Source organism: Venturia canescens, chromosome 7 (genome assembly GCF_019457755.1).
Source record: "Venturia canescens isolate UGA chromosome 7, ASM1945775v1, whole genome shotgun sequence".
NCBI classification, from domain to species: Eukaryota; Metazoa; Arthropoda; class Insecta; order Hymenoptera; family Ichneumonidae; genus Venturia; species Venturia canescens.
In genome coordinates this window covers 7,528,445-7,554,919 of record NC_057427.1, presented here as the reverse complement: position 1 = coordinate 7,554,919, position 26,475 = coordinate 7,528,445, and the positions used below count along the sequence as shown (strand labels likewise).

The 26,475-nt window shown below is 44.5% G+C and overlaps 4 protein-coding genes across 4 annotated transcripts; 2 read left to right on the top strand and 2 right to left on the bottom strand.

The window, feature by feature from the left end:
- Positions 1 to 7: 7 nt before the first annotated feature.
- LOC122413170 (uncharacterized) lies at positions 8 to 22,625 on the top strand. Its single transcript, XM_043423340.1, has 9 exons — positions 8 to 42; positions 19,331 to 19,453; positions 19,778 to 19,948; positions 20,528 to 20,634; positions 20,817 to 20,878; positions 20,966 to 21,158; positions 21,310 to 21,479; positions 21,929 to 22,046; positions 22,305 to 22,625. The coding sequence occupies exons 1-9, from the start codon at positions 33 to 35 to the stop codon at positions 22,623 to 22,625; spliced, it is 1,275 nt and encodes a 424-aa protein (XP_043279275.1). The 5' UTR covers positions 8 to 32.
- Positions 4,759 to 7,548, bottom strand: LOC122413385 (keratinocyte proline-rich protein-like). The gene is made up of 2 exons (XM_043423691.1): positions 7,418 to 7,548; positions 4,759 to 5,689 (listed from the first exon to the last, which is right to left on the bottom strand). The coding sequence occupies exons 1-2, from the start codon at positions 7,430 to 7,432 to the stop codon at positions 5,063 to 5,065; spliced, it is 642 nt and encodes a 213-aa protein (XP_043279626.1). The 5' UTR covers positions 7,433 to 7,548; the 3' UTR covers positions 4,759 to 5,062.
- On the top strand, positions 12,394 to 13,652 carry LOC122413384 (non-classical arabinogalactan protein 31-like). The gene is made up of 2 exons (XM_043423690.1): positions 12,394 to 12,486; positions 12,655 to 13,652. Exons 1-2 carry the CDS (start codon positions 12,463 to 12,465, stop codon positions 13,312 to 13,314), a joined length of 684 nt encoding a protein of 227 aa, XP_043279625.1. The 5' UTR covers positions 12,394 to 12,462; the 3' UTR covers positions 13,315 to 13,652.
- On the bottom strand, positions 21,847 to 25,867 carry LOC122413383 (caldesmon). The gene is made up of 5 exons (XM_043423689.1): positions 25,482 to 25,867; positions 25,208 to 25,381; positions 24,899 to 25,031; positions 22,871 to 24,811; positions 21,847 to 22,615 (listed from the first exon to the last, which is right to left on the bottom strand). Exons 2-4 carry the CDS (start codon positions 25,379 to 25,381, stop codon positions 22,884 to 22,886), a joined length of 2,235 nt encoding a protein of 744 aa, XP_043279624.1. The 5' UTR covers positions 25,482 to 25,867; the 3' UTR covers positions 21,847 to 22,615; positions 22,871 to 22,883.
- Between the last annotated feature and the right edge of the window lie 608 nt (positions 25,868 to 26,475).

The following is a 26,475-nucleotide window of genomic DNA, read 5'->3' as shown; positions in this document are numbered from 1 at the left end:
AGATAGATGAACCATTGAGAAAAGAGTGGAGAATGTTTGGTGGTGAGTAAACGTAAAAGATTGGACGTTCGGGAAGTCAAAAAGAGGAATAAAGTACCACGAGGGACGATTTAGTCGCTGTGTGCAAATGTACACGGGGTTAGAAGAGGCCAAAGTTTTTTCACATATCGTCGGGTGGTCTTACGTCAACGGGGCGTATTCCACGGTTATTAATTAAGCTTCATTCGCGCATTGCGCTCGAAATGATACGTCGGTAGTGCAATGAAATATTTCACTATGAAATAAAGCAAGTGCGCGTGCGAAAGCGACTTTTCTCGAGCGTGACTAATCCCAGTAGACGCCAAAAGACTCGATATTAAATCCTTTTACACAGTTGTCCCACATCCAAGCTTCGCGTATGCCGTAAATCTAATATGTGATCCGCAAAGAGGCCAAAGAGCCAAGAGGATATCTCAATGAAAAAATGAGAAAAAGAGAGAATCCGCTGAAGACCCTTGGGCGATAAATTCTAATGAATTTTTTCATCGCGTTCATCCCTTGCGGCTTACGCACAGTCAGGGACATGTTGAAAAAAATCATTTTTGATTTCGAGTATGCGAGTTTTTAACAAACCTGCGATGAGGAAAAAATTCTCATCATCCAACCAGATCATTTGCTAAAAAATGTTGATGGAATTCAACGAGTGTTCCCAGTTCGGAATCTCTTACGATATGTGATTTCTCGATGTGAAATCGATCTTCAAGTGAATTTTCCGAGAATAACGACTGGCCTAACAACTCGAGTGAAATGGATCGTGATCGATATAACGAGGGTCGTGGGAATACAGGAAAATCTTCTGACAGGAAACCTCAAAGATGCGACTCCCCCATACCTACCTGTTTCTTATTACGAAAACCTCTAATGACAGACTAATTAGTTGATTGAGCCGAAAAGCCACGAGAGAGTAGCTCTCTGTGGGAAGATGGAAAAGGGTCTCGCGATCGATGCGCCCTCCGTTACACCTTTCGATATGTTATTAAACACGTCGTCTGCTCCTCTTCGAGTTAATCGAGAACGCTTCAAAGGAGAAACCTCCGTGACGAGAACGTCTGGAGATTACTTAGCAGACTTCCAAATACCATTACTGCATCAAACGCTTTTCATTAACTGCGATTCTTTGCGGCGATTGTTACTATGGATAGTGATTCGAAAGTTGAAAATTTTTCAGTTGAAAATATCAAAAAATCAAATACAAATTGACTCGAATTTTCCACGAGGCCTCAATGCAATTTGCCAAAAGAATTTTCGTCGCAGCGATCGATGGGCTCGGCCCTGCTCGTCCTGCGAAAAGCTATCGCGCCGGCTGCCTCGGCCCTCGCTCCTCTCCCCGCCGCGTGCCATTCAGCGCCCTGGCAGTACCTTCGTTTTTCTTTTCAAGCACCTCAAATTTGCTCGGGGGATCCCTCGCTACGCTCGGCACCCGCGCCCTTGGAATTCAAATATTTACTTGAAAATCACATCGAAATAAGGATGCGCGCGCGATTAAATTGACGTATAAGGCCGCGCTTGAATGAATGTTTGAATCATTAAAAATTGGCACGAGAAATTTATGAATTCTGGAAAATTTGTAAACTCGTTTGAAATAACGATCGAAGTGAACAAATATTGAAATAAATGATAAAATTAGTGTGCTGCATAATAATCATGGCTGTTTCACCCTTCCATTTGTTTCTTCAGCCCGGGTAATCGCTGGAGTGGGCAAAGGAGCTGGAATATTTTTTGTATTCCAAGGAGGTGCGATAAAAGTATAGTATTCTGAATTATCGGTCCATTAAATGAGAGAGCAAGAAGAAGAAGAAGAAGAAGCGAGAAGCAGGAGGGCGAGGGACGCTGTTGCACGTGCTGGCGCCACATTGAGTTTCAGGCTCGATTATTCCCGAGTGTGGATTATCTTAATGAGGAATAAATCAGGCTCTTGAGCTCGCTACTCTTCGGAATGTGCAGGCAACTCTGGTAGTTTTGGTGTAACTTTTTTTTCTATTATGACGCATAGCCACAATATACGTCAGCATTATCGTGTGGGCCGGGGTCTATTGAATGTGGCACAGCGAGAAGAATGGGGATCCTCTTGTTTATTCGAGTTTGTTAAACCGTGCCACGCTGCTGTAGAGCGTGGCCAATAATCGCTCGAGCACTTCGTAAATTCTCGTGTCATTTTTGTTCTCCTCAAATAAATATGAAATTCAACGTCGGAGCAAAGGCTCGTGCCTGTTTGTCGTCCAAAAAATGTGTAGCCAAAAAAATGCTCGTGAAAATTTGTCATCGTTCGAGCCCTTCGATTCGAAAACTTTGCTGAATCGATTGAGATACAAAGTCGTCCAACGTACGTGATAAGACTCTCTCTCTCTCTCTGTCCCTGGCTGTTATACGAAATAATATAAAAGAAGAGTAAGAAAAAGGGAAGAATATGCGAAGACAGCATTGTAGCGATGGCTGGCTAACAGAATGGTTGGATGGTACCGTAGCGTTGGCACATTAAGGGCCTGTGTTGCGTGAACATCGAGTGAAATCTCTATAGAGATATTGTTAAATGCTGCCTCCTTCTTCTTTTGATACAAAAAAGATTGGCTGCATCTCCCCGTTCCTCGTGTACTTTTGCTTCGCACATGTATTATTCGAAACGTTCCTGAAAGCTTTTCGGTGTCCAAAAGGTATGTGTGCAAAAATTTCAAATATCCGATCGCTTCAATGGCTTGCGTATTTCTTTCTCGTGCTTTCTCTCTCTCTCTCTCGTTTCTCCTTCTCGACCTCGCTGGCTGCGTTTTTCTGGCTAAATCGTGAATCATTGGTGCCGCGAGACACCGGGGGTTATCGATCTTGCGAAGAGTTCGCCGTGCGCACCGTTCAAACATATTCTTGCTCGCGTGTTTCACCCTGAAATCGTCAGATTCGTCGGGTCCTTAATTCTCTCCCGGATGAAGGAGCTGCGCTCTGAACGAGACTGTCGGATTTCCGAGATTCTGGACTCGTCATCCCGGAGCTCTCGCGTTGCGTCACCGCGGTGCGCGGCATCACCGAGTAGTTCCAACAAGCCCGCTCTTCCGCGTGCAAGTTTATTTATCGATCGGATATGAGCGAAGAAAATTTCAAATTTCACGCAATCAGTGCCGGTCCGAGTGAAAATCCCGGCGCTCTTTCATCCTGTGTATTCTACCGAGCGGATTTCGCAACCGCTTGAAAATAATGGCAGTTTGTTTAATCGTTAATGCGCCTTGCGCGCCGCGAAGCCTCTCGTAATCACGCGATCACGTCCGCGATAGAATAAAACAAACGGCGCATAACGGAGTCAGCAAAGTATCCCCTAAAAACTCTGCCCAGGCTAGAGAGCAGCGAAAATAATAAAACAACGTGCAATAATCCTTCCACGTACATATTTACATGTTAAATGAGCCGAGGGGGGATTATTGGATGGGACTTGGCCGGAAATCGTTTGTTAGAAAGTTCGAAGAGCAGCGCAGGAGCCTCCGCTTCTCGAGGTTTTATGCATCGACAATAAAATACGCGCAGGCCCCACCTCCACCGCGCCGGGGAAGCAGGAGCAGGCGGGAAAGAATCGTTCACTCGATAGTCGATGCCAAGTTAAGTGGACCAGAGTGATCGAACCGAAAGTATTCAACGAAATTTCTACGTAGCTCCTGTCCTTTATCCCATGCGCTAAGAAACCAGAAGCGTATGAATTGCGAATACACGCATGAGAAGCAAGTAGCTTAAATATGTACAGTTATATGCTTAAACATTTGTGACGAATGCGGAACAGAGATCTCGAGGAGTCAGTGTGCGAGTGTGTGTGTGTGTGTGTCCGAACCTTAGTGTCCTATTACATTACGCTGGATACAACTTTTGTGATCTGCTCCTCTCGCCGGCCGGCTCCGAGGAATTGCAAACTTTCACCGTTCAAATCGCACATATAATATTATCGGGGATCCGGGGAAAACGCCCTTCGCTCCTCTAATCACGGTGCACGCGGAACCGTGACGTCATCGCGCACCGAACCGAACTGGCTTTTACATCGGAGGATATCACGCCTCTCGCGTTACGTGTATTCGGTGGGCGCGATCGTCGAGCAGCTCGTCGCTGCAAATCAAACGTCGGAGAAAATGTGCTCGAATAAGTGGGTCGTACGTTTGGAAGGAAATTTGTAACGGGGGCTGATTCAACGGCATTCTTAGAAGCGATTTAAAAAAAAATGTCCAATTTGAGCGCTCGTATGGCCGGGGATTTGAGAGGTTGAACCTGCCTGACTCTACGGCTGATTCGATTTCGTAGAAATCGAAAAAGTCGTTTTGGCTCAGGTCCGAATCGAATTATTCGACGTTCTCGGATTTCAAGCGAAATTTTGAGTTTCCGGAATAACGAGGCGAAATCGGAGAAGACAACGCAGCATCGAATCGGCTGTGGTTGATGCGAGGGCGGTCGCCGGGAGCGTAAATCTTGCAACCATTAGCGAGAGCGCAGAGCTCGCCGTAGTTCGCGGCTTATTCGCGTAATTAGCGAGGAGTTTGCGTGCGCTCGCGGCATTAATTTCATTCAGTAGCATCGTAATGATGCTCGTGCATCGACATCCCGCTCCATTTGGAAGGTACTACCGTAAACCAGAGGAATAACGCGGCTATCCGGAGCGCGAGGCGCGCCGTCTATTGAAATGTGTGCACCGCGTTGATAGAGCGAGAGGATAAAAAGGGAGGAGGAGATTGGAAAATAAAGGATCGAGGCCAAATCTCGCGTATCAATCAATAATTTATTTGATCATCGTGTGGTTGAACGTGTCTGGCTTTCGAGCATTTACATGTACACGCACGCCGTACAGAGCCATTTTATTTACATTTGTCAATCGGATGTTGAACCTGACGAGAGATTAAACGGATGAAGAGAGGGCGGGGAGGCTGGCAGAGGAAAATGGAGAGAATAAAAAACGTGGCGAAGCGAATTCGGGGGATCGTGGTTTTGACGGGTCGCATGCAGGAGGGACGAGGGGGGAATGTAGGGCGTCGATTCGGAGCCTGGTGACCGCGGCTCGCCGGACTCAGTGATGTCCAAAGTCAAAGTGCTCGTGGCCGCCACCGTAGCCGAAACCGCTCGCGTAACCGCCATCCTCGTGACCGTGTTTCGCGTGAACGTAGACCGGGTAAGACTCCTTTACGTAGTAGGGAACTTTGACAGGGTACGGGACTTCCTTGTGAACCGGAACTGGCACCTTGACCGGTACTTCAACCGGGTAGGGGACTTTGTACGGGACTTTTACGGGCACCTTGACCGGGTAAGGCACGGGCTTTTCCACCGGATAAGGCACGTGCTTCTCAACGTGGACAGGGTACGGCGCCGGTACATGGACGGGCACGGGATGATCTACTGGTACTTTAACGTGCACCGGGTAAGGCACCGGGATCTTCTTCTCCACGGTGTACGGAGCTGGCACCGGAACTTTGACTTCGCGGTGGATCGTGATCGCTGAAATTTTTCCGTGGTCGCCACCACCGCCTCCTCCGAGGCCGATCCCATCGAATCCACCGCCGTGCTCAAACCCGCCGAAATCTCCGAGCTCCAAACCTCGCTTCGTCTTCGTGTCCTTGCCAGCATCTTCCGCCTGCTTTGTTGCTGCCTCTTCGCAGAACACCGCCGAACTCGTCAGCAGGCCCAGGAAAATAACGTACTGAAATGTTACCAAGTTTTTTTTCAACGCATTTCTCCTCTAGTCTGAACCAGCACTTTGAGCATTCGAGGCCGCCCATTCCCTTCGACATTTCGTTATTTCTGTTTCTTTTTTTCACGATTTCATCGGGTTTTGTGCCAACGTTCAATCTTGAATCCCATCCTAACCCGAAGGCGCTTTCTCAACCTGACGCCCTAGAAATTCATTTACCTTCGAAAACCAATCCGCCCCCCCCCCCCCCCCCCCCCCCCCATTATCGAGTTCGGAAAGTCCGCGCACAGTGCGTGGCGGGTTCAAAGCAACCAAGACTCTCAGAAAGTTTGCTCGGATCGATGGAACATTATTCCAAAATTCGTCGCTATTCAAACAAAAAAGCGGATTCAAAGGCCCGGATGGTAACGAAATTTTACGGAGACCGTAAAATTCGTGTTTGCTACTCGTCAGGACATTTTCAAACCCGCCCGTTAAAAATCGACCGAAAAATTGAGCCTCACGCTCGATAAGAATATTCGACGAAGCCGCATTGTTTTTTCGATCATATAGCTGCTTTCGGGAGATTCCCGATTCCCCGTGATCATTGATTCGATACAATCCTCGCGGTCGCGAACTTTCTTGGCAGCCGATATACCGAACCCGGAAATTTCAGTTGGACTGCGCATCCTGACAAAGTTTCAATGTAACTTTCAAACAATATAAAAATTCATCGTAAGAATGTCGGAAGCGAATAATTTCTGGCCGACTGTAAAGAAAACGAAGGAAAAAAGGCAAAAAAAAAACAATGAAGTTAAACGCATTAAGAAGAGTGACGATGAGTTACGAAAGGTCGTTATGTGCATTAGGCAACGTTGCGGGGAAACGCGTAACGCGTTCAAGCACTTCTATAAATCCCCATAGAAATCCACGGGATGTATGTATATAACAGGGATCTCGCGTAATATAATAGAGATGAGGTAAGTAGGTGAGTGGATGCAGGTGCACTTTACGGCACTTTCCCGGGCTCACGTAATCGTGCGTCTATCGAGACTCCCGCTGCTCGCACGGTGCGAGGCGGCATGCACCGAGACTACAATCGTAACGTCGAAGTATCTCGCGCGCGAGGAACTTGCCGTGCAGCGGTGGCGGGCGCGAGAACACGGAACGGACGAACGAGCGAGCTGCGAGCCGCGAGGCTGGCAGACTGGACATTAGACGGGCGGGCGGGCGCGCGCGCGCGTTCAAACTTTCCCCGACGCTTCCATTCTCTCTCTTTTTCTATCTTGTGTACATAATTTCTGTGTGAATAGATGAATATGTAAGGCTCGTTTGTGCAATTGCGAGTCTAATGCAATCCTTACGTGACGCAACGTAATAACCGAGACGTTATTTCTCGACCCGCTGACCCGAGGGTCTTACGCATATATATATATTTTTTATCGGCGATCGAAATTCTATTTTTCCGGTCTCGCGTGATTTTCTGTGCCCCTTTTCCCAGGTACGCAGGTAAATTGAGATTTGTCGATAGTTCGATCTCCGTTTGTCAATGGAAGGTAATTCAAATTTTTAGCTGATCAATATTAGTTCAATCGTCGTTTTGAGCTCGAGTCGTTTTCGTATTTTGATTTTTTTTTTTTTTTTTCAAGATTCTCCGTCGAGTTATCATTTATCAGTGGGAAAAAGTTGAAATTTCGAGAAAAAACTAAAGTGGTTTGAGAGAGCGAGGGGTCGCAAGTACGAGAAGGAGAGGCTCACCTGCATGGTGCCCATGCTCCTTGTCCAGGTATTAATGTGTATACTGAATCTCAGCCACGCCAATCACTCGAATATATATACCGCTGGTGTACTTTCCCTGGGACACCGAGCGAGTACAACCGGGCCCACTCCTAACACCACCGGAAAAACTTTTGCTTATTATATATCTCGAGTGTATATAATCCGCGCTGGCGTGGAAGAGGGAGATTGAAGAAAAAATAGATTCGACGATGGTACCGTGCGGACTGGGAGGTTCGCACAAAGAAGTTCGCATTCGTGCGACCGTGCAGTCCCACGCTCCTGTAACCTACGCTAATTTATCGATTCGTTTTGCGAGTTTATAAATGGCCATTCGAACGTGCCCGTTCCATGACGATTTCAATGAAAATTAACACGAATTCGTGGCAATTTCCGGGCTCCTGAGATTTGCCTGATATAGTGACGTCAAGAGCGGCGGGGGGAGGCTTTTTCATTTTCATTCGTAAATGCGACAAAAGCAATGGGCAAAAACGCCCTTAACGAAATAAAACCATGGAACCCGGTGCGATCGGGTGCAGTGCGCGAAACTGCGGTTTCGATGCGAATACACACGTCGTGTTAGACACGCACACGTTGCACACGAGCCGCGAAACTTTCTCCACCTCTGCGAGATTAGTGCGATGGCGCACATAGAATTAAAACGGGAGCCGGCATGTGCATCGTAATTGACCGATTCCCGGCATCATGCTCACTGCTTACTTAATTATAATTAAACGGGGGGGGGGGGGGGGGGGAGGGAAGGAGCGTTGCGTTATGGCGTGATATGGGATGGCAACGGAAATTATCGGATTTCGCATGACACCGACACAAAAGTAACGCTTTTCTTCGTGCTGCGTAGAAAAGGAAAGCCCTTAATAAACTCGGAATAAACGCGTTGCCGCAATAATGACGCAGATGCGATAAAGTTCGTATTCGATCGAATATTATGAGACCGACAGGCGTTTCAGAAGGGATATATTTCTCGGGCGCGTTTATATCTCACATGATAGAATGACTCTCGTGATTTTTTGTTCTTATCGAAAATGGACGACAGGCGGGCTTGACCGAGCGACTAATTAATGCATATTCAACGTGATTCCGGTGTGTCAAGGTAAAACGTGGACTCCACGCTCCAGTAGCTCTCCCGTTCTCTTCACTTTTTTCTCTCTCTCTCCCTCTCTCTCCCTCTTCCACACAGAGGGACATGCAAACAACTCGTAAATTCGGTACATTGTCCACAGGCAATGACACGAGCAGAGTCCGCCATAAAAATAGCCGTAAAATATGTACAAAAGGTATACGTGCGTTGATCGACGAGTACGCGAAGCCATCGAAAAGTGTTATCCTCGTGGCAGGATCAAGAGAGGAAGTCTCTATTTACACAGAGTGATTAGCCACGAGCGTAACGTTGTTATTATTATATTTTATCTCCCGAATGCGCTGCGCTCCCCTCTGAAGTGCAGTACTTTCCAAGAAGCACACGCGGGGATTGAGTCTCGTTACTCTTTCGTAATCGCGTATACGATCGATTATCTGGCTGTTTATAGTTGGAAAATTCAACGTTCACGTCGTTGCATGCGGAAGCATTCGATAAATAATATTTCGCATAACTTTGACGCCGAATCAAGTCGGAGTTCCGAGGCCGACGGGCACTCGCGCGCGCACTGCAAATTTTTAAACTTTTTCTTCCCCGCGCCCGCAGATCGACTCGATTCATGCGAAATTCCCCTTCGACGTATGCGCGTGGAAAAAGTCGGAGGCTTTTTATCATTTTTCTCTCTGCAGGCTCGATGTTTCGAAGGTAAATGCGCGGCGCAGGGAATTGGCCAGAAAAGTGGCAAATGAAACGAGAAAGTCAAATAATTGGATTTATTTATTGTTTTGTTTTTTGGCGAACACGTAAATTAGGCATCGTCGATACAGAATTGAAAGGATACTAAATTTGCGAGCCTTATTCAAATGGAATGTGTCTGGGGCACCGCGCGCTCGCTGCACGGCTCCTCGAAAAAACCGCCTTTTTATTCTCCGCAACAAAACCTCCTCGTTTTTCACCCAGTCTTAACAACAACCCCGAGATATTGCCCTCGAGATTCGCCATTTTTATGCTTCGAGCAACAATGTATACAGGACGCGATATCGCACTTCGAACCCTAACTACGGGACGCGACGAGGCCGAGGACGAGGCGATCAGACACGCGACGAGGCTTCTACACTCTCGACCTCGTTATGCAATAGGGGAAAGGCTTTCCGTCAAAGAGAGACCCCTGCTCAGCAACGATCTCGTGTCCCCGAGCAACTTCATGAATAAATGTATGGATGGATCCTCCGCCTCACGCTCAAGGTGTTTGTCAAGTCGTTTTCGATATAGTTCCGCTCTTCTCCTTTTATTCTCCCTCGCGAGAGCTTTTCGTCCCTAGCGTTACAGCAGTTTAGGCTCGCGGAGCGAGCCATCTTCGCCCAGCATCCAACTCGACCTCTGACGTCCACGGGCTTTTCTCTTTGCGCTATTATCGCGTTTTATTATTTGCAAATAATGCAAACAACACTTGCGCGCGCGCGCGCGTCATCCGCGAAGGGTAGACGAAATTACATTGAATTCGTGATGAAAATGGACAGGAAAAGTGAAGAAATATATTCAGCACACGCGGAAACGAGGAATCATCGAACGCTGAAATAATTGATTGCTACGTTTTTATAGTGTTTTTGAATTCAGTTTTGTCCACTCGTTGAATGGAGCGAGGCTCCGAACCCAGATGAATATGAAAAACGATGGAGAGAAACTGTCAATTTTAGTGCAATTTTTCATACGCAATTACAATCTCTTAAGGGAGTCTTGCTTTAAAAAGTCAAAAAAATCGATTCTTCGCGGGAATGTTTTTGGATAGACGCGCGGAAATAACAAGGATAGCGAACTTTTCGGTATAGTTTCGAGGATATTTCAAGAGTACAAAACATTGTTTGAATGTGAGAAATACTAATTTGTACATGCGCCAAGTCTGATTGACGAAATTTCTCAGTTGTATACAATGTGGAGATCGTAATTATTGTCTGGAATGAAAATTTCAAATATTTTTTCCATTTTCATATGCTTTCTTTCCATATAAACCTATAAAAACCCGAAAAAATTGCGGAATTCTATATTTTTACGGTGTTTGAAAAAAAATCGCTTCTAAAGATGAAGAATATCACTTCAACGTGCTGAATATAGAATTTCGCAATTTTTTCGCGTTTTTGTAGGTTCGTATGGAAGAAAAATAAATCAAAATGGAAAGAAATTGGAATTTTTATTGCAGAGAATAATTAAACCGCATGTATACAATTGAGTATTTTCACATTAGATAAATGCTTTTGTACTCTCAAAATATCCTTGAAAACAATCGATTTTTTGACTTTCTAAAGCAGGACCATTCGTTCCAACTTAAAGTGTACGACAGTTCGTTTACGAAGGATTTTTTGGCCAAGTAAGCAGAGAGCTGCAACAGCGGAAGAATCAATTTCGAAAAAATCTACGTCGTGAAGAATATTTGAAACTGCGAAATGAGAGAGAGAAATTCCAATAAAAATGTGGCATAATGAAAACCAGCATCGATCGGTTGATGATTTCGCAAATCTATTGATCGAGCGCACTCGTTTGACCAGCAAGCAGCAAAGTTTCTGCCTCATAATAGTGTTGCAACGTGCTCGAGCGTTTAACTCGCGGGAGATCCTTTGGAAACATCCGGCAATTGCGTCGATATACGTAAATAATGCCGTAAACGTGAGAGGGCGATGAAAATGTGTGTATTTTTTTTTTATTCCACCGCTAGGAAAAAGCATAAAAATCATAGCCCAGTTTGCACATGACAAAAATATGACACGAACCAGTGTAAATACGCCACGTCATCAAGTTTACGAATGAGAATGATAATTAAACGGGTTTTACGAGTGCGCGCGGAGACACACATTGGTGGGGTGTCGGCCGCTGCATGTATAGCCGTATCGGGAAATATCCGGTGGTTCGTGTGAAAAAGGTGCAAATCTCGTGTGAAACAAAGCCTGTTAATGAATTGAAAAAGTGAATAAAGTCGTGTTATTTAATGCCGATGGGACGGAACGCCCGTAAAGAAAGTCACCCGGCGAGTGTTCGGTAAAGTCAAGCGGGGAAAAGGACGAGAAAAAGGAGCGCAAGAGGAGGAGGAACGGAGGATGAAAAAAGAACGGGAGAGAGAGAGAGAGAGAGAGAGAAAGAAGAGAAACGTTTCTTCACATAATAGAGGACGAGTAATGGGGGGAAGATTGCAAAAGATCCGTGGGGCGTGTGCCGTTGGTGCGACAGTGTCGTCTAGGCGATTTCGTTTCAGCGAGTCGTGAGATCGCCGGGGACAGAAGCGACGCCAACGGAATCTGGCGTTAAATCAAAAATAATAGCGGGAGAGAAGAGAAACGCGTACCGGATAAAGGAGCGCATGAGAGCCTTTCGCGGCATGATACGCTGTGGCAAATTCGCGTCCGCACACAGTAATCGAGTACATGTGCAAACGCGAGTGTATTTGGCCGTGGAAAGCTAAGGGATAAAATGGAGTACGAGGAAGTGGAAGGAGGGTTGGCGTACGAGAAGATTCGCATGAGCGAGTAAAGAAAAGACAAAGGCGATCTGGTCGGTGATAGGTAAAATATTTTTCCGAGGAGCTCGGTATTTTGGGTGCATTGAAAACTCGCTCGCCCATCGTCGCGCCGTCGCCATCAGCTACGCTTCCTTTCTTTATACTTCGAGATACACAGGCGCGTCGTCGGGCCACGACGAGAGCATATGCACATGCACACACATCGACGAGAAATTTTAGCTTCCTTAGCAGCGGCAACGTGGGGGGCGCGCGCGCTACAATTTCTACGGGCACGCCTCGGTTGGCCCGCTGCGTATACACCGTCGCTATTTCCTCGCTCGCTCTCGCCCGCGAACCGACACTCTCGCCTACCACCTTCTCTCTACTAGTATATAAAAGCGAGGGTTGCCCGCGGAGAATCCAGTGTACACACTGACTCCCAACATGGACAGCGCTGCCAAGCTGAAGGTGAGCAAAACTCCTAAGAGATTCTCGGTGCGGTTGTTTTACTATTTTTAAGGAATTTCGATGAAAGAAATACTGGCGTGGGAGTTCCCGGGGGCGCTGATGATTTCTCACAAAATTTTCGTAGCATCGCGATCCTCCTGGTGAATAATTGCTTGTCACGACCAACAGGTTGTCATCCTGTGCGGCCTCCTGGCCCTCGCTCTCGCATCGGAGGAGTCAAAGACCGAGGCGAAGTCAGCCTCGAGCTCGAAAGATCAGACGGACAAATCGAAGCGCGGTCTCGAGCACAGTTTCGGCGATCACGGAGGTTTCGGCGGCGGTGATTTCGGCGAATTGCACTTGGGCGGTGGCCATGATTTCGGCGGTCACGAGCACGTCACCCACGAGCACATCAAGGCCACGACCATCACGAAACACGTTCCCGTGCCCGCTCCGTACCCCGTACACGTCGAAAAGCACGTTCCCTACCCGGTCAAAGTACCCGTCAAGGTCCTCGTCGACCGTCCCTACCCCGTTCCCGTGCCCCAGCCCTACCCCGTAACCGTCGAAAAACACGTTCCCTACCCCGTCGAAAAGCCCGTGCCTTACCCCGTCAAGGTGCCCGTCAAAGTGCCCGTCAAGGTCCCCTTCGAGGTCAAAGTCCCCGTCAAAGTCCCTTACACCGTCCACAAGCCGGTGCCCTACCCCGTCAAGGTCCCCGTCGTCGTCAAAGAGCCCTACCCCGTCATCGTCAAACACCACGAGCACCACGAGTCTCTGGGAGGCCATGATTTCGGCGGTTTCGGAGGACACGACTTCGGTGGCTTCGGTGGATTCGGTCACCACTGAGACCGCGCTCGTCACTCCAGAGCCCAACGGAAGAACCGTTTCTACCGTGGACATTTTTACTCCAAACTTCGAATCACCGATCAGCGAGGAGCAAAAAATAAAAAACCTGTCCGGAATAACGCCGGAAAAATAAGCGCATTTCTCATCCCTCTGACACTAAAGTCGAGAAATTTTTCTTTCTCAAACGAATATCTCACGTCCCAAACACTCTTTCGGCACCAGGATATTAAGGCGCTCCGAGAATTCAAGCCACTCTCCATTCAACGTGATAATTTCTTTGTTTTTATGTTATGTATATATTTACTTTGTACAACCAAAATAAAGAAGATATATATGTACTTTTATCATCTCGCATCTCCGGAGCACGAGTCCTCCTTATTCGCAATGAAAATTCTCTCGTCACAGTCGCGAGTCAGAGTTTATCGAGGCAACGAGTGAAATATTGCGTGTACAGAAATAAAACGACATCGAAGCTCTCTCGCCGTCCAACGTTTTTTTCTCACTACAAAATGAGAGATTTGTCAGCGTCCTCAAGAAAAAATAAAAAACCGTCCCGGAGATAATCTTTCGACGCTCATGCTTCCGCGGGCGTCGGGTCCACCGCGAAGATCGGATGTTTGGCCGGTCGCCTCTGTGACGATGCTCGCTTTCCGGAGAAATCTCGAGAAAAATGAAGCCGAGAAAGAGGACGGAGGCGCGGACGAGAGGAGCAGGGAACGAGCGATCGCATTTGCCGGAAAACACTTTCTCGAGTTTCTTCTGGAAATGTGTCTCCTGCTCCCGGAGGCTGCTCCTTAAGTCGGTAATAATCGCGAGCGAATGGGTGACACACACACACACACACACACACACACAGGAGTCTTAAGAGGCTCGTAAACACCCGGAGAGACATTCCTCGTTTGACTGGCCAATTAGAATTCAGAATTGAGTCTCGTAAGAGCTGGAGCGGATAGAATTTTCCAATTCTCAATTAAACTCAAAGTTGATTATATATTTATTGACCACGGTTTATTATTGCGAATCTTGAGACGCGCGCTTACACAAACCCCGTAAAAAGAGTAAACTCACGCTCTTTTCTCCCGGGTCTGCATACGCTCGGTCCCGCTGCCCGTGAACGCTGCACAACGAGCTATTTCGCCAGACTCAAAGGACGCATATGAAACGACGATAGACCGCTCCGTCTCGCGTTACTTCATCGTTTGTTTATCGTCGAGTGAAAAACCAGGAAAATAGGAGGCCGCCGGAGAGAGAAAGGGAGTCGAACGCGTCTTCGCAGGGGCAACGCTCGGGAGGCAATTGTAAATAGAGGGTGGCAGTTGGAAGTGGTGTGTGCCGGGGTACTCTCGGGAGTTAGCGATCGAACTGTCTCGACGAACATTTCGCCACACCCCGAAGCCATTTCCGTGCACGTCGAGCTCTAAAATCCGGCAGCGCTCCAATACCCCCACGCGTAGGTACGCGACGTATTTGCGTGTGCGAGCGTATGGCCCCGCGCGCGCGCTCGTCTCGGCACACAAATGTGTCACGAACGGAACATCCACCGAGACTTTATCGATGTAGCGAGAAACCGAAAGTGCCTTTTGCCAACTCGAATAAGACTAGCACAAAACGGGCCCGAGATGCTGAGGAATTGTTAAGAAATGAGGGAAAATCGAGCAAATAAGATACACGCAGCTCCCGCGAGACCCGTTCCAGCAATACGTAATGCACTCTCCCATGGAAAGACGCGCGCGCGCGCGCGCGCGCTCACACACACGAATCCAGCACGCGTTCAGGATATGCCCAGACTTCTTACGCGAGGTACGCGCGTTACGTCAAAAGGCAAAGAAAAATAATAACGTACAAGTGCCGATCGTGACTGGCGCGCGAACGAGACGAAAGCGGCAGCGGCTTCTTATCACTACAGCCGCGCACGAGCGTGTGCGTGTGACCACCGCTGTGCGCACACACGCGTCCTTCGCCACGGGAAGATGAAAAACTGTCGACGAACATTTTTTCATGGAGAATCTTCGTGGCTCGGGGGGCCTTTGCAGCTGTGGAAAAATGCACTTGGATCGCCTCCGTTATTGAATATTTTCAACTCTACGAATGTTGCTAACTTTTTCAGAAGTCCGAAGCGCGTCTGATTTATGGCGCGGAGCGCGATAATCGAATCGGTTGACCGGAAATATACGACTCGAACTTGAAAATGCGTTGGGCTTCGTAATCGAGACTGAAACTCGAGACTTCATTCCACTGGAATTCGTCATCTCGAATGGATTGTTGATCGAATCATTGAGATTTGTCGATCATTTAATTATTCCAAATTCACGAAAATTTGTATCGTTCGACGATTTTGGAATTGCGGTCGTGCCACTTAAATTTGTCGCCCTCGAAGATCGTCGGAAGATAAAGCAACGGTTGCTTCGTCGCTCTCTCGCATCAGCGGATCCAGCGAAATCGGAATAAAATGGTGAATCCACAAAAAGCCCTTTTAGTGCTAGGCCTCGTTTGCATTTTTACGATCTTGGCCGATTGCTGCTCAGAACGTGAGGGTTGTTCGAGAGCTGATCGGACGAGGGGAAGGAGTGCGAGAGCGTGTTTGTGCGGTGAGGCTGCGGGTTCGGGAATGCCGAGACTCCACGGGAAGTCACTTAAAATTGCGAAAGGATCGGACCGAGTTGGTGGGATGCAGGTGAAAAAGGAGCTGCTGAGAAGCAAATGCTTTTCGGCAGCAGCACTCGCTCAAACGATCTTTGCCATTTCAGATCAATTATATGGTCGACAGCATGATCCAAAACTTCATCGACAAGATAAAGGAAACGACGAACGGTGGCAAAGTCCGGGTGCCCAATTTCTCGACCTTCTACACCAGCGGATCCGGCATGTTTGCTGTAAGCGGCGAATTCCACGCCGGAAGTGGACTATTCAGGTGAATAATCGCGAGAAATCAGTCAAATTCGATCCTCAGAGCTCGATTCATTCGTTGAACGAATAAAACATTTACGTTCCACGCGTTCGCGCAGTGACCTGACGACCATCCGGAGGAAATCGGAGGCAACGCTCCGTCAGGAAGGTCGAAAAGTAATACTCACTTGCGCAATGAGCCCCGCAGTAGCCACGGTTCAATACGAGCATTGTACAGTAAGCGAACGATCAGATTCACTCATTAGATCGGATGAAATAAAATCACGAAGAGTCATCGCCGTTCGTTTCGACGATCTCGAAAAATCCATTCTCGAAATTCGCTGGCGGAGTACGACAATTCCGGATTACGATTTTTGCAGAAAACGTCGAGATTATTCCAACTCTCGATTCGATTAAAAATTTCTGTAATTATGCAAAAATGCTCCAAATAATTTTTTATGAATTCAGGACTGCACTGTGCCATTGGAACATGTGTTTTAAGGTCGCGATGACAACCAAAATTCGTGTAAATTCGAAATTTATGAAATTCCGTTTTCTTTTTTCAGATTCAAAAACAACATTTTTACTTCGCCCCTCCCTAAAATCAGTCGTGGTAAAAAAATGTCGGAAAAAATGTTATTTTCTCCAAAAAGAAGGTCATGCGCCAACGTAACATTGCTTGTTCTCAAGTCTCTTATTCACGAAGAACGTAAAGACAAAAATTTAGCCCGCTCGTAGGTGGAGCCCGACTTTTGCATAGTTACCAAAATTTCATCGAATCCCCAAAGCAATAATTCGCGAACGAACGTTCGTGGTTCTCATAATTTTAAGTGATCGCACGTTCCAGGTTATTTATGGATACGCCCGCAGGAATGGCAAGATGGCAGTGAATTTGAGACCTCTGACATTCGCAGGCACGATCTCGGCCGATTATTCCAAAAAACCGTGTGCCTTAGCCCTCGAGAATTTGGACGTTATACAAATGGGCCCGATACAGGCCCAAGTTACGAATATGGGGATGTTGAGCTCGACCATCAACTCAGCTGTCAATTCTTACATCCAGACAACGAGAGGAAGAATCAAGCGGATGGTTAAGATCGAAACGGCCAAGATGATCGCTGCACGCTTGCCGGAGTTCGACTGCGAAGGGTACAGAGCGACATTCAATTTTTAGAGGCATCGATTAAACTCTTGAATCTCAGACCGCCCCGGCGCTTTTACGAGGGTCCACCCTTTTGTGATTGCCACCGATTCCTCTCGCGGTCGATCCAAGCCCAAGAGTTCAATAACCCGTTCGGAGAAACAAAATTATTCGAACGGCCGAGCATCTGATTAAGCATCGAACGCGCGCCCCCTGTTTACTTTGCCTCGTAATGATTACATTGGCCGATTCTAATTATGCCGGGTGCACTGACTCGCGCGATTCGGCGGCCCCCCGACCATCCGAATCACGTGAAATTTCCTCCCAATCAAACTCGTTTATTTAGCGATGACCGAAATTTCTGTTAGTGCGAAACAAATAAGCGTGACCTGAAATATCCCGCTTGGAAATGCGATTCTCGCGACCTCATTTTAAGGGGGAGAATCATCGTGTGAAAAATACATCGAAAACATTTTCTGTCCCGAACGATACATCGAAAAATATTCAATAAATGAGCGAGCTCTCGAACCTCAATGTGCTCAGAATTGCCTACATTCCTCTACGAGCTAAACGCCGAGTCGGCAAGCTGAAGTGACAGATTTTACGTTTTCTTTCGAGATAAGTGGGCCTTATCTCGAATATTTGCGATCCTTCGTCTACGACTGTTACAATTTTAAATCGTCGTAACTCCCCGCAACGTTAAGTAACTGAAGCTGAGACCACTCAAGTGCGGTGAGGCAGTAAACTATTGGAAAGAAACGCTTCGAATTTTCCGAGCTTCAACGTAAACAGCCTCGCCGGAGTACCAAAATTTCGTAAGAGGCTCTAAGAATCGATAAAATAAATGATAAGCTTCACCTGGTCAAATTTGATCGGAATTCACTCGCGGATCGTCAGTCGTTCGTTTCGCCTCTCTTTGGCATTGACACACTTTTTTAATTTCGTTATCTCCGGGATGAGAAGAAAATTTATTCGAAAACTAATTCGATTGAATGTTGAGACAAGTGATGAATTTCGCACTGCTCTGTAGGGGATACTGAGAATAATAAAATAGGCCAAAGATTAGCCGAACGGTGACGTGCCTCATTGGATTCATCGTATATAAAAAGCTTTTTCAAAAGCTCGTCCGAGACACTCGCTCGACTAGCGAGTTCTCATCGATTTCTCGTATTCGAAGCACTCAATTCGAGAGTATCGTCATTCGAGATTTATTCGTTGTGTCGTTTGCGTGTATGCGTTGAAAGAGAACGCGTCAAACCGGAAGTAGTTGCTCCGTAGATAAACCGTACCGCACGCTGGTTGAGTCAGTGGCGATAATTAGAGTGAGTAAATCACAAATTGACAAAATGTGCACTTTCGTCGGGCCTAAAATCCAATGGAAATTTAAAATAAAGTAGTGAACTAAAGTTTCGCCTGAAAGGGGTGGCTCGCTCGAAATCCATTTCTGATATTGTCATTTCGCGTTTACACGTATACAAATGTGTTGTAAAAAGGGAACAAGAGGAACGAAACTTCCGGTCGAGTGGAATTACGAGCGCACGCTCTGGGCGACGCATTAATCAGTTGCTGTGTTAAACGAATCGCAAGATAACGGTTCGATAAATACCAAGCTCGTCGCCGTTCCTGCGGAGAATAACTCGCGTTTATTCGTCTTTCTATATTCAAACGAGCTGATCTTCGTATTTTATTCGTCCGTGTAATTTCTCCGATTATCCATGATACTTTTCGTGTCAATGGATCGTCGTTGTTTCCTTCCTGTTTTTTTTTTTTTTATTTTTTTTATTTTTTTATTTTCATCGAGTACAATGCAGCGATCGAATTTTTCGGGTCGAGTCGTTAGCGAAACGCGTGTAACCTGAGATTCCGTTTTTTTTTGTTTTTTTGTTTTTTTTTTTTTTTTTCAATTTCCCGCATGAACCGACGCGATTTTTCACGGAATTTTTGTTCGCTTTTGAAATGTGAATAAAACGAATGCTCATCTTTCCGCAGCCATCCTAGGGGATCCTCGTATTTTTCAATTTTTCATATTCCAAGAAACAATGCTGCTCGTGTCGGCGCTGATTGGCAGCGTTCTTCTCGCAGCTTTGCCATTCCCAGTCGCAAGCGATATTGGTAAGAAGGATTGTAATTAAGGGCTCACCAAAGTGTCGGAGCAGAGAAAAAAAAGGTTTTTCAATGGCGTCTTTGGAATGAAATTCACGTTCGTTTGCAAAGTCGCGCCAAAAGCGAGTTCGAAACTGATCGAAAAGCTTCAGTCGTCGTTTTCTCTAAGAGAAACAATATTTCTTGAGAAAGCGCTTTCTCAAATCAAGATTTCGAAAGTGTTTTCGAAATAACGATTTTTTCGAGCACTGGCTAAATGTGGGCCCTCAATCGAGCAAATTTTCGGTACTTTCGACTAAAAACTGAACGATGCTATTTTTTCTTATATCGCAGTCTGTGACGTACCGAAAAGCTTCACCGTGGATCTGTCGTACGACGCGAAAGCGACCATTTCGAAAATCCATTTATGCTTAAAGACGGAAACAAATGGGGTGAACTTCGACACCACTCCGGGATTGAATTCCATCCAGATTCGAGGCGATGAAGTACAAGTGGCGTTTAAAGGTCTGTTTTATCCAACAATTTCGCGATTTCCATTCAAAGCAATGTCCGAAACTGTAAAAAATGCAGCGCCGTGTTACGCACTGAGAAAAAAATACTTTTTCAAAACTTCATTAGAATTCAGTTGCCTGAAAAATGGTGGCTCGAAAACTTTTTCTTTTTCGAATATGAAATATCGAGTTGGCCTAAATCGTGACTATTTTTTGGACAAATCAACCAAGTCATCGGAACCAATCAAAATTTTCTGCAGACTTTTTGATTAATCTGTTCCAGTATTGTAATAGAAAGAATATTAGATTCGGTGAAAGATAACAAAGTATAAATATCCGTGGGAATGAAATCGAATTTTCTCGTGTGACGAGCGTTTTTAATTCATTTTCACGAAAGTGAGGATTTCGCCAAAAATAATCACGATAATAAGAGCTCGTGCTCCGCGCGCTCCGATTCGTGGTAATTTTCCAGCTTTCGGTCTCTCCGTATTCAGTTTTTTAATTCGTAGCAGTTATTCCACGATATCCATGGAATGGAAACTGATTAATTGAATTATTTGGAACGAAAATAAAGTGGAATTGTATTCTTCAGGGGAGTTGGAAATGCACTACTGGCGTAATAATGTTTCGACGGGACCGAACGAATTTTCGGAGCTTTTTTATGAAAGATTGATTGGTGGAGCGGACGGATCAATTTTGGTACGAATGCAACACGATTTAATTAGAGTGCCCGTTGCTCGAAATGACTTTGCATTACGAGCTGGAAATGTTTTCCTTCATCATCATTCTGCATGTGATTAAATCTGGTTGGGAGCTTCGTGATGAAAGGAAAATGTTTCCCGTTGGCGATATTTGATTTTTGAAAATTTTCGTATCGACAGACACCCGAAGGAGCGGAGACCGCCTGGTGTGCCATCGATTTATTGTCCCCTAATCGTAGAAGGTCTGTCAAAAGAAAAGAGTTTTTTATGAGAACGAAAAAAACGAGATATTTTTGAAAAGGTTTCATTTCGCTGTCGGTTAATCGTAGGTCAATGGTTCATCCATTCATCGCGAACGAAATAATACTTTTGGCCAAGTCTTGCGCACAGGACGCACTGTGTTCGATGATTCGTTCAAAATATTTGAAAAGCGAGACGAAAACTTCGGGGAACGAGACGAGGAAGCATAAATCGCCCAATCAAAACAGCACTCAGGAAGAATGCGCTTCCTTGGAGCTTCAGGTGAACGATGAATTTCTGACGGAGTCCGCAAAACCACGAAATAGCCATCTCAGAAAAGACTCTGGCTTCTTTGGAACGAAAATTTCTTCAGAGCCGCTCATTTTTCTCGAGACCTTAAAAATAAGAGCACGAAAATTTTTTACCATTTTAGAAAACACTCAACATGATGATGGACATGGGTCTTGCTCGAGTAATCGAGAAAGTTAAAGAAACCAGTGGCACAGGAGGTATTGACTTGCCAGAAATGGCTCAATCCTTCACCCTTGGTAGCGGTTACTTCAAAACTACAGGCCACATAAGTCTGCGGAATGGCACTTTCAGGTGAGTGGAAGCACGGAGACAAAATTTCATAAACTTATTAAATTAGCTTATCTTCTGGCAAAATCCCATAAAAAATGGATCAGAGACTTTTTCAATTTTGTCCGGAAACGTTTGACGAGTAGGGTATTTATCAAACGCAGCTTTATTGTTTACTATTCTCTTTGTGATTGATAAACTCAAAAAATGATTGTTCTCGAAACGATCCGAATATCGGCTACGAGGAAAACTTAATATGCTGAAAAAATGATTTGACGGATTGGAATGATTGAACGGACGATTGTCCCAGTGTCAGATTCGGAGGCAACTGAATGAAAGGCGAGAATCTAGGATTCTAAATGTGAAAGAATCCGGTGCAAACAAACCATTATTTATTATTTCGGTGGAATGAACTTTCCGTTTTTATTTGCTTTTCGTTTCATTGAGCCAGTAAATCCTTTCCATGTTTCCAGAGATATTACGACTTTAAAAAGAAGGTCCGACGCGGTAGTTTCTCACAAAGGATGGAAACTGACCGCCGCCTGCGAGGTTGGCCTCGATAGAGTTGAAATCGAGTACAAACATTTTGAGGTGAAAATTATTTCTTCAAAATTATATCGAAATAAGATTTGAAAGAACAATTTGATCAAATCGATCCTCTTACCTGGACCATGACCTTAGCTGCTCCATGAATTTTCAACTCAAAATTCTTCTTTCAAGACTGTCAATTTATTGAAATTTCATGAATTGAAGTTGGTGTGAAAAATATTTTTCACACGAGTCCCTAATTTTTTGACAGTCATTACTCTTCTTTTAAACTCCACTCTGATTCAACGATTGATATTCCAGGTGCAATACGGATTACGAGCGAAGGGCAGCGTTACTGGATTCGTGGGCGGTGTTGCACTGGCGATCCAAGTGTCCGCTAATTACGATCAGAAGCCATGTGTCGCGACGCTAGACCACATCAAAGTAACTCGATTTGGAGATATTCACATTAACATAACAGGTCTCGGACGTTCGCTTGAGTGGCTCGCTTCCACCTTCTCGAACTGGATCACATCGAGATGGCACAAAAACATTAAAGTTGCACTTGAGACCAAAATCCATGCACTCGTACAATCAAAGTTATCGAGTTTTAACTGCGAGAAATTCAGAGCCTGGAATTAGAATTGAACAAAAAAATAAATGTTGTTTGAATCGTTGTCGATACATAAGTAAGCTTTTTTGAAAAATATTTTTTATCGGAAGAGAGTTTCAAAAGTGGCACAAACACCCATTGAGGATTGATTGTATTCAACAACGTTTGTATTATATTTATGAAATCAAATGTACAAAAGATTCAAATATAATAAGAGTTAAAAAATTGAATTGTGGGTAGGATTTTTGTGTAATATGTTAAAATATGGACTAACTTTTGATGAATGATCAAACCGTCGTGGCAGAATTAGGGAGAATCGATGGCTCATGGACTTTATCATCAGTGATATTATTTTCCGTCATATCCTTCGTCGTTGAATCGGTCCCATTGATTTTGAGGTTAGAAATTTTCTCCGATCTCCTCTTTTCGCTTTCTTCAAGATCGTTAGTTTCAACTTCTTCTGAATTTATGCCAGAAACTGAATTTTTCAAGGCTAAATATTCTTGGACCGATCCAGTTGGTTTTGATTCGATTTTTTCCTCGGATTTTTCTGTTCCGAGGCTCCCCACATCGCTAGGCGAAATGAGTTTCGGTGAAATATTGACTTTGGAAAGTCTTTGACGCTCCCTCAATCTTTTCCTTATTTCCGATTGAATTTTCGACTCTTTAATGACGTTTTGAACGTCGTCCGTTTGATAGTAACGACTAGCCCACGTTTCTGCCGATTCAGAGTTTTTTTCATTAGTCGAAATAATCGTGTCCTCGACTATTCGTGCAGTTTTACGTCCGGGCGGTGATATTTTTTCAGAATTTTCATTCGTCATGTTTGCCACGTCTTCGTTGTTTTCCATTTCTTCCATGTCGTCGGGATAATCGTCGAGATCAATTATTTCTTCAAAATCGTCCAATCTATCGTCTACTGAAACGTGCCTTAATCTCTTTTCCCCTCTTTTATCCCTCGGTTTTTCTGTCGCCTCATTTTCTGGGAGTTCTTTCTTGATTCTCGTTTCTATTGAAATTTCCATCAGTTTTTCGTCTTTTTTCTTATTCTTTTCATCAGGAACTACCTCGCTCCCAACAACGGGAGGATTTCCAGACGATTCTTCTTTTGAATGTTTTTCAGTACTCGAATCTTCGACTGTTTTATGTTTCGTTCTCAAATTTTGTTTTCTACGAATTTTTTTGAATATTGTTTTGCCAACTGGTTGAGATTCAACGGATTCTAAAGAGTTCTCCGCTTTTTTATCTTTTTCCGTCTCACTCGTTTTCGTATTGCTCTTTTCACTCTTTTCAATGCATATTTTTTTCCCTCTGCTCTTACCGAGAGTCGGACTATTCGACGATTCGGAAAGTCTTTTTGTAACAACAATTTTGAGACTGTTCGATCCATCCGTAGACTTATCGATAGTGACGATTCTTTCGTTCGTCGAGTTTTCATGAACGATTTCTGAGATAGTTTCATTCTTTGCTGGTCGTCGATTGATTTTTGTGGCTTCTTGACAATTCTCATCTTTCTTTTTATCTTCTTTCTTTTTCTCCTCAGATTTTTCAGGCTTTTCATTTTTCTTCTCTTCAGATTTTTCAGTTTTGTCATCTTCACCCTCGCTTGATAACAGCTCGATCGTTGGCGTGGGTTTCACTACAACGAAAACAACATCTTCGTCCTCTGCAGTCTCCGCATCTTTGCCCAATCCTTCTTCAACCGGCTTTTTATTCTTATTGTCGTCCATTTTCTCCTCAAGATTGAATTTGTCATTCAAATTTTTGTCGTTTGTGAGACTAGCGCTCACCGCTGAATTCACTGTGTTTCTTAGTGCTGTTGTTGCCATTTCCATGCGTTTTTCTGTCCCGTCGGAAGGTATTATGTCCTCCTCTTTTCTGATCAATGCCCTTATTGCTCTTGCTCTCATCTCTAACTCCAGAAGATCCAACAAACTTTCACCTTCCTTATTCGCACCTGTTCGATTTTCTTTTTCCTTCTCTTTCTTCACTTTGACATCCAAGTCGACGGGTGTTACCATATTTCCCTTCGGTTTCACCTTTCCTTTAGTTTTCTCCGGCTCATTTTTCTTCTGCCCATGGATTTTACTCTTTGACTTTGTTGGTTTTGACTTCTTCGATTTAATGACATTTGACGAAGAAGGCTCTTTTTTTATCGTCACTTCAGTGTCCGTTAGCCACTCTTCGGTGTCAGAAATTATTTCCAGCGAGGGTCCTGCATGCATTCACATTAGAACATTTCAAAAATAGTTCTCTAGACCTTCTTTTTTGGAAAATTGTAAGAAAGTTTCAAAAGCTGTACCTGAATCATCAGTCTCACTTGTTTCTGAAGAATTCAACATCGTTTGACCTTTTAGAATACACAGTATTCGAGCTTCTGACATTCCGCACAATTCACCTGCACACCATTCCTCCAAATCGCTTAAATTAGCATTCTGTGAACAATCATTTAAATTTTTACAGCTTTTTCTATATTTTTCTATATAACTGTGTCAACAAACTTCTGATATATTAATACTGAATGAAATCGAGGTGTCAAATGTACGAAAATATCAATGTAAATATTGAAAAAACCTCATGCAATTCAAACTTTTTCTGATGAATATTTTACCTTCAAAATTTGTGGCAGCATCATACGAATTTTGTCACTCTTGACAGACTTAAACAATTGACGAGCCAATTCCCTACGATTTGATAAATAACCTTTTATCGGTTTTAAATCTCGTAGATCGACTTCCTCGTCCGAATCGAAGGACGAAGTACTTGACGAACTGCTTTTTGACATCTAGACAGATCATTCAGAGTGCGAACAAGTTTTTTTCACGGGAATACATAACAGAAACAAAAATAGATGCAAGATAAAACTTATCGATTTGTTTACTTACATTCGAGTAGGAATTTATCGAAAAGTTCTGAATCGGATTTTACTCTAACCTTTAACACAACAATTATTTATCGCTTGTAGGAATTTACACTTGGTACACTCCGATATTCTTTCCGCACGAAAAAAATTCCACATATATTTTCTCTATAAGTTTGAGGTTCAACCCAAATTGCGATTCGCGTTATAAATACTTCGGAGTAGTAAACTCCAAAATGATCTCGCTGTCATTTTTTTTGTGCCCACGAATTTTTCACTCGTAATGACTCAATATTTTTGAATGATCAATAATTAATTAAAGTTAACTATTTGTTTATTGCTTCAGGCCGTTAGCATGCCAACATACTAAATAATAAGATTACAAAATTCAAGAATCTAGTTCGCATAGCGCATGATGCACATGATTGAAATGTTTGATTTTGATTCGGTGCTTCAACGCAACGCGGCGTATTTGGATTCTAGCGAATTCAAGCGAGCTGTCAAGTTTGGGTATGGCGCATATTACCCACCGTGCATATTCCCCATTGAAATTTTGCATTGGCATCACTGGGCTTGAACACGAAGATTCATAGAGAGGCATGATACTAATAGAAAATATTTTTCTGTTTTATCATTCGTTATAAGTATTAATGAATATATAGTATACAGATAGAGCGTCGGGTTGTATTAGCGCTGATCACTCGCTAATTCAAATATTGAAGTGCTGCATGAGCACTTGAAGAAAAAAGATACGACGACAGAGATTCTCAACTTTGTTGACAGTCGAGTAAAGACTAAAGACACATTTGCATCTTTACCAGAAACATTTCAACGAAAATTTGCACAACTACCACCATATATAAACTCTGCAAAACATTCTATTCGTAAATCTATAAATCGTAACGACTGTATCATGAAAATAAATAATATGAAAATATTATATCTAACGGTTCATTATTTGAAAACAATACTTCCATGAAATATCCAAACGTCATCCTGACGTTCACGTGTTTTGATCA